General features: G+C 35.5%; 3 protein-coding genes across 3 annotated transcripts; all 3 read left to right on the top strand.

Annotated features, from left to right (window-relative positions):
* The first annotated feature begins 281 nt into the window (after positions 1–281).
* LOC136821703 (bifunctional peptidase and (3S)-lysyl hydroxylase JMJD7-like) lies at positions 282–1,801 on the top strand. Its single transcript, XM_067077909.1, has one exon. The coding sequence runs from the start codon at positions 282–284 to the stop codon at positions 1,761–1,763; it is 1,482 nt and encodes a 493-aa protein (XP_066934010.1). The 3' UTR covers positions 1,764–1,801.
* Positions 1,802–3,326: 1,525 nt separating this feature from the next.
* Positions 3,327–17,452, top strand: LOC136821693 (protein-L-histidine N-pros-methyltransferase-like). The gene is made up of 5 exons (XM_067077901.1): positions 3,327–3,478; positions 4,031–4,221; positions 7,804–8,016; positions 16,115–16,293; positions 17,157–17,452. The coding sequence occupies exons 1-5, from the start codon at positions 3,392–3,394 to the stop codon at positions 17,426–17,428; spliced, it is 942 nt and encodes a 313-aa protein (XP_066934002.1). The 5' UTR covers positions 3,327–3,391; the 3' UTR covers positions 17,429–17,452.
* On the top strand, positions 6,041–7,439 carry LOC136821692 (uncharacterized). The gene is made up of 2 exons (XM_067077900.1): positions 6,041–6,199; positions 6,922–7,439. The coding sequence occupies exons 1-2, from the start codon at positions 6,166–6,168 to the stop codon at positions 7,383–7,385; spliced, it is 498 nt and encodes a 165-aa protein (XP_066934001.1). The 5' UTR covers positions 6,041–6,165; the 3' UTR covers positions 7,386–7,439.

Below are 17,452 nucleotides of genomic sequence, written 5' to 3'. Positions count from 1 at the left end.
GTTTTGAACGTATCAATTTTGTTTATAAGGGATATATATTGAACCCCCTCCCCCCCAGCGCTTGGTTTTCTTTAAAGGGGTATGTTTTAGAAAGAATTTCACTTCCCGCCCTAGAAAATTTTCTGAAATTGCGACTCTGGCTCTTCCAACCTGTTGTTTTGGGTTCGTAGTGTGAGATTTATTCCATTCCTTTCTAAAGTTCTCGTTTATATTACATTCTAATTTCACATTACTTTTTTCCGTCAACTTTTTATATTTTCTAGTAAAAAAAATAAAAGAAAATGATATTGCCCATGTTTTTACTACTTTGCGGTCACCATTTAATGGGCGTGGTATCGACTGAGTTAAAGGAATACACTTTACAAGAAGTCTGTGCGAAAATTACACGATATCATTTCCTACTTGGCACGGATGAATCAGTCCGCACTTTGTTGGAAAGCATATCTTGGTTGTACCGAAATGAGACTGAACTTGTAGTCGGTATGTACCGTAAAGAATTTACGGATGGTGGGATGCCATGGAAAGAGCAGAAATATTCAAATAGAGATGCGTCAATCGCGTTTTTCAAGCAGAGAAAAATTGACCGGAAATGTTTGATCCAGGCTGATTTCCGTAAAGCGGTAAAAGCTGAATCGGTGCTTTATAAATCGGTTGATGAGCTAGTACAGTTTTTGAACGAGCAATGTTTTTATTTTGTCACTCTTGCAGACGTGTTGAATCGAGCGGGGATGGAGCGGAAAAGTATCTTAAAGGATTTGTATCACGTGCCAGGTCCGGATCCAAATCGAAAGATAGTGAAATGTGAAAGGATTCAGGTACCGCGTAACAGTGCAGAGTTTGCTCGTAATTTTTTATTTCGCTCGAAACCAGTCATCATTGAAGGCGCAATTGATCATTGGGACGCTTTATCGAAATGGAGCAACGATTTTTTACGTGAAAAATACCAAGACAAGAAGGTTCATGTAAAATTAACACCAAATGGTGAGTTCGAGGGATGCGATTTAGCACAGAAATTCGATAATTATGACACGTTTTCCATTCCGAAGAACGTGAAGGAACAATTGCCGTACCCCGATTTAGTCGTCGTACGCCCTGCTGTTGGTAGTATGAAATTTGGTGAATTTATGGACTTGGTCGAAGGGAAAAATAACCCTAACAACATGTCTGCTTATCTAGAATATTCATCTATTCGTGAGTATTTCCCTGAACTCGAATACGATCTAGACCAAATGCCATTCGCTCCAGACCTTTTGAAATTATCGCATTTGAACATTTGGATCAGTAACGGCCGGACACTTGGTAAACTCCACTTCGACCCTTTCGATAATTTCTTATGTCAACTCCGTGGAAATAAACGGTTAACTATTTTCGAGCCGCATCGGAATTACGACTTATATGAAGCTCATATACAGGAAGCCATGCTGGGATATAATCCAAAATCGGGGAAATTTCGGAATCACGAATTGCTTGATAGTACGTCAATGGTTATGTCTCCGATTGATATTTTGAAGCCCGATTTTGACCGCTTTTCAAATTTCACAAGAGCCAAACCAATGGAGTGTCATCTCAATGAGGGTGATGTTTTATTTTTACCAGCCTTTTGGTGGCATGAAGTTCAGTCTTATCCAAACGCAGTTGAGCAAAGAAACTTAGCGGTGAACTTTTGGTACAAACCCTTCTTAACGAAAGAATTTCCATGCGTTGACTGCAAATTGGACGTGAATCATGTTTATAGAGAATTACTTGAAAAATTTGCTACTTGAAATGCGTTTTTTACCACTTTGGGGATAGCTGGGGCTTCAGTCATCACTTTGGATCCATATGCATATCTGCATATAACATCAATCAAGAAACTTTGTTGTCTTGGAGACCGAAATATTGATGTAAGAGATGTAGTTTTTTTACAGTCTTAGATTTATTTATTTTGATTGGGAGTTTATTTTCTGTGATATAATTTAACATATTTATTGGGCTTTTTCGAGGGGTTTAGGTTATCTAAAAATAGTATTCAAGGCATTTAGAGGTTTTTGAGAATTCTAAATTTGAGGTTTTAGGGTTGTACAATAACCTTTAACGAAACCCTGGATTTATCTATATCCGCCATCTCTGATAAGACTTTTTGCGAAATTTATTTTCTCATTGTATGATCCCTTTGGAACTTCACTGAAGACTTGGATGTAATTCTTTTTGGCCTAGAGACCCATGGAAAGTCAATTTTTTAGGTTTGTTACTGACAAAAACTGAGGGGTCATTTGTCTCATGGTCCCCCAGAAAAGTACGGTACGTCATTTTTAAGAAAGAATTTTGACGACGAAATCATTACTTTTAGCAGATGTGTCTCGAAGAGTACTATCGATTAGAATTATAGTTTGTAGGGTTTCCATGGCTAGATCTTGATATATTTTGGTTTGAAATTCTGCTGTCTCAGCAGAAAAGGAAATATTCTTTAGGCTTGAGCTTCGATGCTATTTTGTAATTTATGGTCTCTCTATTTCATTTCTGGTAAATTTTGGAATTTAATTTTTGAGATATTGTAACAACTGAGACTCAGCCTATGCCTGGGCTATGCTTGAGTTTTTTTCAAGATTTGAGCCTGGATATGTTTATAAAAAAAGAATTTATTTTGTATGTACTGGTGGATGTTAGTTTTAATTTTTTTTTAATGAAGCGGTGTATATAGTCATAGTTATTGTTCAGCCAACGTCTATTTCAAATAAATCACACCTAAGAACAAAATTCACCATCTTTTTCAATTTCTCCAAGTTCAATCATATATAGTTTTGGAGTATCCTACAGAAAGGTACCAATAGCTAATTGCTGTTTTAAATAAAGCTAGAAGCATACAAAAAACTTATTCCATAAGGACTAGTTCTTAAGGCTAAAGTCACTCTTATCTTGCCTTCGTGTGATTTTGTTAATTTATTTGGTTGCATTCCAAGTTTTTAATTCACAACTTGACTCCATTCGCTTTAAGTGTGCGCCCTCTTTCGCTATCATGTAAAAACCAGTCTTAAGGGAGTCGGTCTATTTTGCCTTGCATGGTTTTCACATTGTAGCAAAAAAGAGTACACATTTAAATCGAATACCGGGAAGATTTCAATTCTCAGCCTAAGATTCTACTGCCACTCTCTAGAGGATAAAAATAGAAGTCAGGGTAGTTGAAAATGAGTTTGAGAAAGTTAACTGGTTTGCTAACTTGACACAAGTTATTTTTTAAACCCTTTACAATATTCAGCCAGCCATCCTGTGAAAGAAGCGAAAAATCCAAGAAATTTAGTTTTAAGATTAGTTCTTGAAAATTTTGTACTGTATATTTTCATCTTTCTAGACCTTAAAACATTAAAAAAGAAAAAAAAACTACAAAGAAAATAATTTTCAGAACCATCAGATCATGCTTGGACAGTACTCGCGGAACCCCCTGGTGAAGAATTATCTATACAGACTTGCTGAGCGACAGAAACCGATTGATACAGAAAAGGTATTATTTATGTACCATAGAAATTTTTAGTGTCATTTTTCAATTTATACATGATATTCATGACATAATGTTTTCTACGGAAATACCCCGGTTTTAGCTAGTAGTGGCAAATATAAACGTGACAAAAGTTGTATAAAATTTGCCACTACTGGCAAAAACCGTGGGTCTTTGCGTAGAAAACATTACGTCATGAATATCATTAATTAAAAGAACTTCGGACAAGCTTCTATTAGCTAATTTTAGTTTTGCTTAAATGCTTGAATCCAAACATATATTTATACCGTTCCTAAAAATTCTGAATTTTCTTTCTCGACTATCATGGTGCTCTGAATTATCTTTTCAACAGTATATGCGAGGATTCGTTTGAAAATGGCAAGGAAAACAAAGATTAGCGCACACTTCAAGCAAATAGACTTAAGTAAGGTGGAAATAAAATCCTTATTCGTTCGTTCAATTGTTTCCCAAGTATAGATCATACCAACACGCTACTGGTCTATAAAATACACAAACAGAGGCAATATCATGGATCAACTTGATTTTCTATTCTTTTAGTGGTATTATTTAAACAGTGAGCAATTTCCAGCCCATTTACAAAGCAAGTTTCTTCAAAATTCATTGGACGAAGAAACGGAAGAATTCTTGGAGAATTGTTATGAGAAATCTGATTGGATATTCACTCAAATCTTCCACAATGTCTTCAGAGTTGTCTTAGGGTGGTTCATGTCGATGACTACAGTGAATGGGTAAGAATAGTTTTTTGGACCTACCCCGTAGGGTCTTTAATTTAACCCGTGTCCGTTCGTTCGTCTGTTACCAGCTTTTCTCTAGATTGGCTCATTAGTTTTTTTCAGATTTTTGGCACAACGATGCAAAATGGCAATACCCAAAATGTGAACTTACGGCTAAATCTTCATGATGCACCGAGACTTAGAGAATTTTTAGAAACTTTTCAATGTTTTACCCCGATTCGAACCTACATGTTTCGTAATCGGAATCTATACAACTAGGCCACGACGGCTGTTGGTTTTCCGAAATTCAAGGTTATTTATAGAGTGACATATATATGGTATATACGAGTGAACAGACCTTGCGAGTTAGGCTAACTGTTATGATCGCCATTCCTCCAGGAAGACCCAACACACGGGTGCGCCACCGGGAGGGTGAACAGCCGCCTGGGTGCATGTTAGGGATGAGCAACAGGGTGGCTAGCCTCAGGAAAATTTATCCATGAGTAAATGTGATAGAGCCTGATTTTCAAGAGAAAAAAAAATAGGCCAAAAAGTGCCTAAAAATGAGGCTTTTTGTACTTTGTGTGAAATGGCTTAATAAGTTTTTTCTGATTATTGGCAAAGATATAGAGGATAAGGTTCTCTTAAAAGTTGCTGAAGCCGTTTTCTCCGGTAAATTCGGTTTAGCCGTAAAAATCAGACTTTCTTATTTGGGGAAATTCACTTCTGTTATTTTAAGGGAAAATGAGCATTTCTCGCGATTGGCTTGGTATTTTTTTCTGATTTTCTAATTTGTATTTTTCTTATTGTGCAAAAAATTGAAAGCTGAATTAAACAAAAATGGTTGACACTTTCGAATAAAGCATCAAGTTCTGAGCAAAAAAGAATGTTACAACAAGTCTTGTACTCAAACATATAAAGAAATAGGCTTTTGAAGTTTAAAATTCTGTCAGTTAAAGTACGATTGACGTCAAATTTTGTCCAAAACGTAACAGATTTCACAGGATGTAATTTCGAACTCTAAATAGCCATATCCTTTTTATGTGTTTTTATGTGTTTGAGTATAAGACTTGTGGTAGTATACTTTTTTACTCACAATTTCACGCTCTAGCCGATGGTATCAATCATTTTCGTTTAATTAGTCTATTTTTATCTCATTTTGAGAGGGATAGGAGTTTTGCCTACGACGTCAGTTTTTCCCGAGGCCCTTCTTAAACAATTTTACTAGCCTCATTCCCAAGGCCCCTCCCAAAAAAGTCTCAAAATCCTATCTACTTTCGAACCAATCAAATGTGGTTGCGTCCCACAAAAAGATGTTACAGATCATAAGAATTGGCCCGTATTATAATAAGTTAAGTTTTTCCTCATTGACTTTTGAAATGAACGAAGAAAAAGCTTTCTCGACATTAAGCTACATTAAGAGAAGAAATTTTGGCGAATGAGCCCATTCGCAGAAAGAATTTTTGGCGAAATTGGCGAAATTTTTAGGCAATTCGCCAAATTCGCCAAAATTCCTTTTCACCAAAATTTCTTCCCTTAAGGTAACGAATTTTGTGTCTAAAATTAAAAGGCTGGTTGTTACTAGGTGTTCGTTGGCAATCAGGAAATAGTTAGAAATAGCAATAAAAAAGTTAATATAAACGAAATAATTATGAATGTCACAAACAAAGTAATTACTATAGTATAATCAAAAATTACAAATTACAAATTACAAATGCCTCTCATATGTCTCTCATCCGAATTGTTTGATGTCCCCGTCCTGATTTTCAATTTACAAATAGTTAAGAAAAACTAAATGTTTTCGTCAAGAATATTTTTATTAGTGTCTTGCGAAATACGATATCCGCGCCATATGGTATAAAAAAGTGTTTTTTTTCGGTGAACAATCATCTTGAACTTTAACTTCAACGAGAAACACAAAATACAACACACGTAGAAGAATTCAAACCACAAACTAAAATGAAGACCATCATTGCTTTTACACTTTTCGCCGGTAAGTTTTTTGATTTTACACTATCGCATTTCTTTGAATCTCGTTTTTCATGAAATTAATAAACTTACTTGTCAGGGTACAACTGCTATTGGGCCATTCCATTTTATATCCATACAGGTGGGTGGACGAACATTTTCAGAGGATACAGTAATCTGAGAAAAATTTCCAGGGAGTGTTTTTTAATTTTTTTAAGGGGTAAAAATTTATTTTAAAATTTCCAGGGAGTCAACTGATTTTAGTTCGTCCACCCTCACTTCAAGGTATGAAAAGAAATTTTCCAAGAGTTTTTTTTCCAAATTTTGTCATTTTCCAGGGGGGGGGGTATCCGCACATTTCAAAAAAGGTGAAACTTTTTGGAATCAACTTGGACCAAGCACGTGTTCTGTCTATTCTATCCTTCTAATCCTTTCCCCCCCCCCCTTGCATCGGTATCTAATTCTCTTCCTTGTATAAAAGGAGCCACATACTGGTCTCATAGCAGTTATAAACGCCTCGGACGGATTTCCGTCTCAGTGTATAAGTATATAAAGAGGCTTCCGTCTCAAAATTCTGCATAATCCACCAAAAATTCAAGAATATGTGCTTCTAATTTGCTTTGTGAAATCTATTTTACGTCTTAGACCCAAAAACCTTGCTTCGGCCACTGTTATATATACTTCTACGTGTAGGTAAAATATTCTAAAATAGACTTGTAGATTAATATCTGTTGCTTATTTTTACAGTTGCTTCGGCCATCACCAACCCACCCATTACTGGAACAACACCACCAGCTATTCCATGTCCTAACTCATTATGTAACGGAAGATATGATGGTAATTTCGCCGTACCGTACTACAAGAACTATTTTGTCCAATGTGTCGGTGGATTAGCTTTCTGTCAAGCTTGCTTTCCTCTTTCCCTGGAATTCAGTCAAACTTGCAACCAATGTTTGTACAGCAAATATGATGACTGTCTGACTACACAAAAATGGCACCCAGCCACGACTTTCGCTTGCCCAGACAAATGCCCCCATTATGGACCAGAATTCAGTGGAAATATTGAAGATCCAGATCAACCACGACAATATGTTGCTTGCTGGAAGGGAGTTACTGTCGGATGCGTTGCTTGCCCAGGAAATTTGAAATTCAATCAAAAAGAAAATGCTTGCTTGTACGATGGCAAATACCTCACCGAGCCATCCCATTAAATTAATTTGTTAAGAATCCTTATAAATTAGACATTTTATGTTCAAAGAATATGATATAATTATAATCAAATCAAAATGTAAACACATATCTTTTATTTCACCCTTTCCCGCTGAATCTGATGGAAACATGAAATTTCCGATTTTCTGACTCTCAAAATTCGACTCGTAAAGCCCCTCCTTTATAAAGTAATTTTGACCTTGGTGAAAGAGAAACTTTTATTGTACGTGTAAAGGCTGGCGCAAATGCATCCAACATTGGATCCAACATTGTTGTTCCATGAAATGTTGGATGCATTTGCGCCAGACTAAACATTTGGAAACTTCTTGTATAATACTGTAAGTAAGTTGGTTGAGCTCATTTTAACCCTCAGCTTATGGACTTAATAGTGAGACTTAATGTGCTCGGAATCTCTTTCAGGTTATTAAACCGTGGTTCCATGTTTGTCTTCTCGGAGAACCAATTCTTGGAGCTACTCAACGTCAATCGCTCAAGTTACCATGGAAACTCGTATCTAGATCTCGGCGCCGGTGATGGGAAAACCACGGGAAAGTTGAGCAAATATTTCGACCAAGCGTACGCGACCGAACAGTCTCCCACAATGCAATGGAGGCTCAAAGAAAAAGGCTTTCAGTAAGACGCAATTAAAATTACTTTTAAAAGTTTTATTTTTACATGAGTGATCCCGTTTCATATCAGACACATGTTTCATATTAGACTATGCTATAGTCTAAGACGAGTTTCATCTAAGAGGAACAAACGTGAAGACGGGAATTTTTTTCGGGGGTAGCTGTTGTCTTAGACTATATCAACTCGGCAAAAACCGAAAATTTTGGATTTTGGTTAGCGGTGTGATCGGCCGACCCGGCTCGAACAAATGTAAACAAACAGTCGGGTCTGACTGGTAAATCCCGCGGCAGTTCTTGCTGCTAATACCAGAGATTTGGGAAAAGAGGATAAGAATCGCCGCTGCCGCTCGCTGTTTTCTCATTGTTGACCATTGAATTCGGCACCCTTTGAAGTCGCTAGGCTAGGGAACAACTTGGCCAAGAAGTTGCAGTGAAAAAAATGGCGTTATGTGCAGTATTATAAGAGTTCAAGCAAAACTTCCTTAATTTGCTTCTTTGGAGGGGTTTCCTACTAATTTAAACAACTGAAAAGTAAACAACTATCTTTTGGGGTTTCCACTGACAAGAAATTCAGCTGTGGCATGCTTTATTTTTTGAGAAAAAGATGGCGGAAGCAGGCATGCTAAAATTGGATGTGAAATGGGACCTTTTTATTTTTAGCTAGTTTGCCTTACTGGAAAGTCTTTCAGAGTCAAAATAAAGTGGTTTGGGTTGGCAAAAGGTTGTAGGTGACTAGCCTAGCTTTGGTTTTTATTGGCACCTCCTAGATCTTTTTGGCACATCCTTCAAAGATAGCTGAAAAATTATATTAAAAAGTGTATTTTTTGTTTGTTAAGTTGAATAAAATTAATTTTTTTTGTGTTACAAACATAATTTTTATGGGTAGCAGTAAGGTTGAATAAATGACAACCTATAGCTTAGTTTTACATGGCAAATCTTCAAACGTTCTTAGCATTTTGATTGAAGATGGGCAGATGGGCAAAATCGACTAAAAATGTTGTTTTTTTTCCTAGTTTTAGATGAAAAAATAATGTTATCCTAGCAAAACTTGCTTGATGGCAATGGACAATGGATTTTAGATTTGGTAAGTATGCTAAATTATCCTTGATGCCTTTTTAGCTTCTACTGAGGAAAAACATTTTTTTGGGGTTAAAATTTCAAGTTTTTGTATGTAACAGAAAATTGCAATTAAAGTTCTAATATTTTTACTTACAGTATGTAATTTATAAAACTATGACTCTGACCGGTTAGTAGATTGGCTCTGACCGGTTAGTAGATTGGCTCTGACCGGTTAGTAGATTGGCTCTGACCGGTTAATAGATTGGCTTTGGCTCTGACCGGTTAGTAGATTGGCTCTGACCGGTTAGTAGATTGCTCTGACCGGTTAAGATTTCGACTCTGACCGATTAATAGATTGGCCTCTAGACTCTGACCGTTAATAGATTTGGCTCTGACGTTAGTAGATTGGCTCTGACCGGTTAGTAGAGGCGACCGGGGCTCTGACCGGTTAATAGATTGTCCAGTTATATAAGGTTTATTTCACCGGTTATTGTCAGTGGTCGGTGGAATTAAGATTTGTTGTTTGTGTTCTGTATTTGTTCATGATAACTTGCTGCAAAGATCCTAATTCCCATTTTCATTATTATATACTTTCAGGTTAGTTACCATCATACTGCCCAATAACCTAGATCCATGAATTATTTTGTACACGTGGTTGGTATACAATGAGAATTGGCTTAAAATTTGTGTGAATTTGTCACGTACAAGGCTCAATATCTTTGTAAACACCAACAAATTCTGCTAATAAGATGGACGAGTGAAAACCGTATTTAACTCTAAGTCAAAGGAAACAACAATGGAATAATTCTATCAAAATTGATTATGTGCATTATGTGTACCTAACAATTTGTTTCTTGGATGTTTTTGGATTCAAATTTTTCCCTGTAAACTGATGTCAATTGATATCATATTCCTCTCTGGAAAGTACATCTTGATTTGATTTTGATATGTAATGGCTGTAATTGCCAATGAAAATGAATTCTTATGTGTATATAATGTATGTAGTATGAAATTTATTTTTTAATTGCAACTGAATTTCAATGCCAAAACATGCTGCATTATGTTGATTATGTACAAATCAGTTTTTTTTCTGATGACGTTGCTGATGTCATGGTTTGTTTGCAGTTGGATTGGGGGCTTTTTACCCCTGTTTTACCAGGATTTCCTGCTTGATTACGCAAATAGTCCCAAACAAGACACCTGAATGCGGGTAGACTACAATTACAAGATATGAACCAACCATAGAGATATCAAAAAACTTTAATAGAAATTCCAGTTTGGACACTGAACTATTTTCATGCATCACATTATATAGTTATTCATCTTCAGTCTGGTTATATTTATGCTCTTTTTCTATAAAATTTAATTTGAAAGGGTAAATTGCTTTTTATCTTTGAGTCACACCTCTATTGGAATTAGTGAGCCCCCCTAAATCCAAGAGTGTTCCACAATATATATGTTTATTTTCCAAAGTGCTTTTAGTGAGGAAAAAGTTTTTTTATTGTAATTAATTTTCTTGCAGTAACTTTTTGGAAGCAATAAGACAAATAAAATTGACATAACAAGAATCAAATTAGTCCAGAAATTTAACCAGTTTATTATTATTTTTTGTTATTACAACGCGACCAAATAAAGATTTTTGTATAATTTTTGTTTTTAATGTGTGCTACTTTTTTGTATTTATTACTATTATTTTTCGCTTTGTTGTGTAAACTTCAAAAAGTTCTTTCAAAAAAATTCATGATATTTTTGATTTTTTGTCATTGATATCATGAATTGTCATTGTTTTAGTCCTGTTTTTTTTCCTTTCCTTCCCTTCTCCTTCATTGTTTTAATATTCAACCAAGCTAGCTCTTTTTATATGGTTGTCAAAACACTTTAGCCCGAGAAGTAATGAAAAACTATATTAGTTTTACCAGCTTCGTTTTGTGTTTAAATGCAATGAATTTTAAATTCTTTACTAGTAATTATTTTTATTTCTACAATATAATCTGTGACATTGGTTCGAGCATTCCTTGAGGAAAGTATTTTGGCTAAAACTGAAACTTTTTGGCTCGACCTACACTGTATCCGCCATGTCCAAAATGAAAAGTAAAAGTGCTTATAAAAAATACCAAAATCCCCGATATTAGAAATATTTTTATTTCACTTTCGATATCAACCACGGCTGCCATTTTTTGTTTGTACTTCTAGTCTTGTGCGCATAGAATAATCAAGCGCTCCGATTGGCTCAGAACTAAAACAATCGATCGGGCGCAGATATTTCAATAGAACAAAAGGCTCCCTAGCCTATATTTCTATAGCTGAATAGCGCAATTCTTATCCTCTTTTCCCAAATCTCTGCTAATACAGATTGACCCGGCTGGAATAATGATTCCAAAACAGGGCGACAGAAAGTTGATCTGTATGTGTGGAAATGTTTTATGCAATTCTTTAGTATTTGAGTCTCTTAGCCTCCTATATTAGTTAGCACTTTAGTTTGTAACTTCTTTGCAACAAGGTCTTTCATGTAAATGGTTTGTTTTGAATTTATTTTTAACAAGCAGAACTCAGATTAAAGAAAGTATCATATTTTTTCAAGAATAAAAAGAGAGAAGAGGTAAGCAGTAAGGCTTTTTCTCTTTTAATTTGAAAGGCTCGTCTTTTTATAATACAAACTTGTATCCACCAGGTTTATCTCCAGTGCATGGAGCTTGTTTTGTCTCATTGCTCTAGGAAAATTTTATTAGAGTGGCATTTTTCAATCACAGCTTTTTTACTAGTGTAGCTAAGTGTTATGCATAATTTTTCTTTATCAGAAATTTTTTAATTTCTCTAAAAGGCATAATTGTTGGTTTTGATTTTTTGTCTACATACACTGTCCAGGCGAGACCAATATAATTTGTGTTTTTTTTACAGGCCGCAATAAGCTAAACAAAAAAAGAGCATCAGTTTGGTTTGCAAAAAAAGAATGAATCATATTTATTAAAACGTATTGTAAATAATTTTATACCCATGAAAACATCTGCAGTCTATAAAAGCAAAAATCAGTAATTATACCAAACTTGTGAAATTAAAGATTATTGGTGAATTTTGCAGTTTTATTGAAAAGTTGAGCATAAAATTCTGGAAAACTTCAGAAAGCTTTTTAAAATTTTGAATAAAGCAGTAGTCTACTAGTGACACACAGCAAATTTTTTTTAAATCACCATGATATTTTGGGTGAATTTACCAGATTTCATTTTCACAATTGCAACTTTTTAAAGTGAATTATGTGAGTTCACCCAAAAATTAAGGTATATACTTTTTAAGATTTTTCCTGTGAGAGTATATGATCAGCATTAATTTTGATTTTTTAAATTTTAGGTTTGGTCGGGCCGTAAAACAACAAATCAAATTGGTCCCACCTTATTGTCTTCTAAAACCTTTCAAGTCCAACTCAGGAAAAATTCAATATAAATTATATTGCATGACTTTTTAGTGAATTCACGGTGAAAAGCTGCAATTAATAATTTACGATGAAAAGGTGAAATTTCAACGTGAATTGTTGTCAGATTGCAGCTTTTCACCGTGAATTTCATAGATTTTTTCCCTTGCCATTTGTCATATACTGATTATAACTTTGATAGTTATTAAAAATATAAAAGTTTCAAAATAAATAATTTAGGTAGTTTCAAAATAGTGAAAAATTATACAAGTAGCGTGCTAAATTTTTTGTTTTTAGAAAGGTATATATACATAATAAACATTTCCAATAATTTTGACCAACTTGAATTGTGGACAAAATAGCCAAGATAGCCATTAAGAAAAGAATTTTATTTAGTTATCTTCTTATTGACTGCTATATGTTAGTAATAGTTGCTATTTTGTCCTACTGTATTCAAGATGGGCATTATATAAAGACATTATATTCAATATTGTGTGAAATTTCATCAAATTTTTGGTTATCTTTTTTTTAAATTACGTGGGATTTTATGGGCTTGCCACTTGGATCATTTAAAAGGATAATTTGAGTACTCTTAGGTGCCAAATAAACGGGGGGGTTGGAATAAACGGGGGGGTTGGAAAATTTTTGAAATTTCAATAAACGGGGGGGACCTAATTGCCGGGGGGGTTGGAAATTGTACTTATGAAAACCCCAAAATAAGGTAAATATAGGCTAAAATCAGGCTTTTTGGAGCAAAATAAGGGGACTTCTTTTAGCCAACTGAAAATATTCTTTAAAATTAATAAACGGGGGGGTCCTAATAAGGTCCGGGGGGGTTGGAAAATTTTCGAAAAATTAACAAGCGGGGGGGACCGTTTATTTGGCACCTAAGAGTAAAGAAATTTAAAACGTGGTTTTTATTTTGACTATTTTTTGCAAAGCATCCGGTTCGGTCAAATACGCCTTCTCGGCCTCAGGTCTAAAATTGAAAATTTGAACCACAGATTTTTGGGGGAATTTTTTTTCACAATTACATTTCAATCATCACAGTGACCCTAAATTTCAAATTTAAAGTAATTTTGATCATTGGTTCAGGAATCATGATAAATTTTTAGTTTTTTACAAAATTCAAACAAAATTTGTGTTTTCGCAGGATAAATAGTTGTAAAATTTTAGATGAAATTTGCAAACTACCGGTATATCTGACTATATCACAGAAAAAAATAAAAGGAAATTACCTTGACGTTTTAGATGAATTAGCGGTGAAAAATCGTTCAATAGTTACATGGTGATTAGCTGAAATTTCACCGTAAATTATTAAAAGGTTGCAGCGTTTTACCTTGAATTGCCCTAAAAAGTCAGGGGAAATTTTTATATCTTGCATTCTGTGTTGATTGGGTAGCAGATAATTTTGCATTTCTCCAGAAGAATGTGAAAATTTGAAGTCAAAAAAAATTCTTTTCGATACAATTTTTTCCAATGTCGTAGAAATGTGTCCTAAAAACATTTTTGTTTCAAACTTTCAATACCTGAGACCTGAGCCTTAGAAAAGTTGTTTTTGAATGAACCAGCTGCTTGCTAAAAATATAGTCAAAAAGAAACTTTTTGTTCAGATCCAGCTTGAGTACTGCTCTCAAATCATCCTGTCAGAGGTGTCGTTCAGATGTTGTGGAAAGTGTTATTCAGATATCGTGGAGGGTATCCTTCAGTCATAATGGAAAGTGTTGATCAGTTATCGTGGAATGTCTTGTTTAAGATATTGCAGAAAGTGGACACGGTGGAGGATGTTGGGTCTGATATCGTGAAAGGTGTTGGTTGAATTTTGTAGAATGCTTTGGTCGAAATATGCCAGATAACTGTCACTCAAGCGTCAAGCTGAAAAATTGACTATCAAAAATATAAAAAATAGCGAAACATTAAACACAATCAAGCCCAATAATAACTAAATAAACAGTTAGTAAAATCTATTTAAAAAGTTTAGGCCTTTTTTCTTAGAAGAAACTTTAATTGAAGATTTTTAACAAGCACAAACCCATTCTTCAGTCTCAACTAGCACTGATTCCTTCTACCATAAAAGAAACTACAAAACTCAGTAAATATAAACCTTATCCATAGACAAGGTGTCAGGCATTTATGTTGAAAAAAATTGTTTGTGGGTGGTCTTGAGGAAAACTATCCCTTCTAACTAATATTGCCAAAAAAGCAACAGCAAAGATTTTAAGCTCTCTAGCCAAGAATATTTTTCTTCACCAAACCAGAACCTAGTGCTCCAAGAAAACAACCATGGATAAAGTTCACTCATGTCGTGTGCTTGCAACTGCTTCCCCTTTCTGCCTTTCCTTCCTTCGATGTTTTTTTGTTTTGGTTTTCTCTCCCAAGCTCGGCAATAAATCTACGGGATTTTTTCGCAAAAATCACCGACCCTTCTCCATGGTCGGTCAGGGCAAAGTAAAATCAAGAAAAACGCCGAGTTGATATCGTCCGTAAACACAGACTCTATCCGCCGCGAAACATATTACGTTTTAGATAATATACAAACTATGTTATATCATAATAATACATTATACGGACGATAGCATCGTCTAGTTTCATATCAGGACGGATTCTCCCTATTGGTATATTGTACCGAATAAACAAAAAATTGTTTTTCTTTTCCTCTTTCTGACTAATCTTGCTCCACAACTGTTTTTATTCAATATACAAAAGCTTGTAAATTAAAATTGATGAGTAAGCAAACGATATCAACTTAGTTTAAAAACAAAACCTTTTTAAACCTAAAATAGCTCTAATCTAGCTATAAAAATCTTATTAGGCCATACCAAAGTCCCATTTTTCAGTCACATTAAAAAAATTGAAACCATTCTTTGATGATGTCTTGAAAATCTTGTTTTTTTGCAACGTCAAAATAGTGGTGATTTCCTAACTACTGTATTACTTCGAATAAACGCCCACTTTTTTCCTTTTAGGAGGGGCGTTTATTCGAGGGAGCGTTTAAAAACGTTTTTAAGTCATTTTAACAGAATTAATGGAAGCCTTGTTTTGCCTTATATTTTCTTAGAGGGGGTCATCCACTTAGTACTAAGTGGGAGGGGGTCATCTCAAAAGCATATGCTTGTGTATAGGGGGGGGCAAAGGAAAATGTACCTACGCAGAGAAAATGTTTTCATAATCATAGCCCTTCTTTGTTTGTTATTTTGTCGACCTTTACGCTTCTTATACACATCAAGGAAAATGGTTTGAATTCGAAATTTTCTTCAACCGAGGGGGGGGGCGAAAGAAAAGTACGTACTTACCAGGGGCTATAGCCGTTTGCGTACGCTTGCGTACAGGGGGAGGGGGTACTCGATTTTCAACATTTTAGTGCGAACGTACTATGTGGACGGCCCCGATAGCGAATACGTCATTTTGGAGATGTAAAAACAGGTCAAAATTAGTTTGAATACTGAAAAAATACAATTATTCACATAAACATCAATCTGCCTTTTCCTCTGCGTATGATTCTTCTACGCATTTATTGCTTGTAAAACGCCCTCCCCCCTCCCCGGGAGGCATTTAGCTGGTCAGCAAAACTGGTCTCCCGGCAACTCTAATACTAGGAGCCACTATCGAAATGTTTTTCCCCTTATCTTCACACCAGGATTCTCGAGATAGACCAATGGCAAACGCCCAAAAAATACTCCTTGATCACCGCCCTCAATTTGTTAGATCGCATCGACCATCCGGTGAAGCTGGTCAACGAATTACGGACATCCATTGCAGACGATGGATTCGTCATATTAGCGATTGTGTTGCCCTATAATCCCTGTTATGAGACAGGTATGTTAAAGTCTTTTTTGATAAATATTTGTCTAACATGCTAGATGACTAAAGGCCGGTCTCCGCTTGCGCGCGCTGCGATCCCACCTTTTGGCTTCAATCCTTTTTGCTTGGAAAAAAATTACGTCACAAAAATGTAGCGCGCGCTCGAAAAAACACATTTCAACTTTTTTCGCAACCGTTACCTCAGATCGCGCCGATGGAGTTGCTTCATTTTTCAACCGACCAATAGCGTGGAAGCATCGATCGAAAAAGTGCGATGGAAGCGCGCGCAAATAAAGACTGGCCTTAATACAAGGTAGGAAATAAGGGAACAATAATTTTCCAAAGTGTTCACATCACTTTGGAAAATTTTTATCATGGTATATCAAAAACGTAATTATAGATCCTTTGTAGAGGAAAAGATTGGTCGAGTTAAAGGACCACTCGCATGCCCTGAAAAAGAGATAAATTTGAAGTGAGGATGTTTACTTGAATTTTAAATGAAAAATGGCCACTGAAAAAGAAACAATTTACGAATGTTTTAAAGTTTTGGAAGTCTTTACTTCTTTTGGGAATCGAAAATCGTTATTTCTAGTAGGTTTTCTACGCGATCTAAGCCACCCGCCCTATCCCGTAGGAATGACGCGTGGGAAAAATTGATAACGTGAGTGGTAGTCTAGCAAGCTACACGACTAATTCAGATATAGTAGAAATAAAACAAAAAGTAATGGAGGGAACAAATTTATACAAACTAATATTATCCGTAACAATTATCGTATTATCATATAACACCTATACTACTGTATTACACACATTATAAACGACTCCAGTCTACGTGAGTGGCCCCTAAAACTGACGAATATTTCTTCTTTACTTCGCAGGAGTCTCATTTCGTGACCCGTCCCAATACCTCCCCATTTGTGGTAAAACAATAGAAGAGCAAATCGTATCTCTACACGACGACGTTTTCGTTCCGGCAGGTTTCGACGTCGTCCGTTTCACTCGATTACCTTATCTCTGTGAAGGAGATTTGAATCATGATTTCTTTGCTTTGAATGACGTGGTGTTTGTCTTGAAACCGAGGCTGGGTTATGAACACGAGGTTAATAGAGTAAGTTCTGACTCACACTGTCAGGCTGGTAATGTTGGATAATTCTTTCTATGGGAATTGGGGGTA

This window comes from Clytia hemisphaerica, unplaced genomic scaffold (assembly GCF_902728285.1).
Source record: "Clytia hemisphaerica strain Z4C2 unplaced genomic scaffold, Clytia hemisphaerica genome assembly, whole genome shotgun sequence".
Classification (NCBI taxonomy): Eukaryota; Metazoa; Cnidaria; class Hydrozoa; order Leptothecata; family Clytiidae; genus Clytia; species Clytia hemisphaerica.
The sequence above is the reverse complement of the archived record's forward strand: the minus strand, read 5'-3'. Positions and strand labels throughout refer to the sequence as shown.

What these genes read in the sequence shown, in the direction of transcription:
- LOC136821703 (XM_067077909.1), top strand. Translation starts at nt 282, where the DNA reads ATGATATTGCCCATGTTTTTACTACTTTGCGGTCACCATTTAATGGGC.
- LOC136821693 (XM_067077901.1), top strand. Translation starts at nt 3,392, where the DNA reads ATGCTTGGACAGTACTCGCGGAACCCCCTGGTGAAGAATTATCTATAC. An exon ending in AACCGATTGATACAGAAAAG is followed by an intron (nt 3,479 to 4,030) that starts GTATTATTTATG and finishes CTATTCTTTTAG; the next exon opens with TGGTATTATTTAAACAGTGA. An exon ending in TCGATGACTACAGTGAATGG is followed by an intron (nt 4,222 to 7,803) that starts GTAAGAATAGTT and finishes AATCTCTTTCAG; the next exon opens with GTTATTAAACCGTGGTTCCA.
- LOC136821692 (XM_067077900.1), top strand. Translation starts at nt 6,166, where the DNA reads ATGAAGACCATCATTGCTTTTACACTTTTCGCCG. An exon ending in TGCTTTTACACTTTTCGCCG is followed by an intron (nt 6,200 to 6,921) that starts GTAAGTTTTTTG and finishes TTATTTTTACAG; the next exon opens with TTGCTTCGGCCATCACCAAC.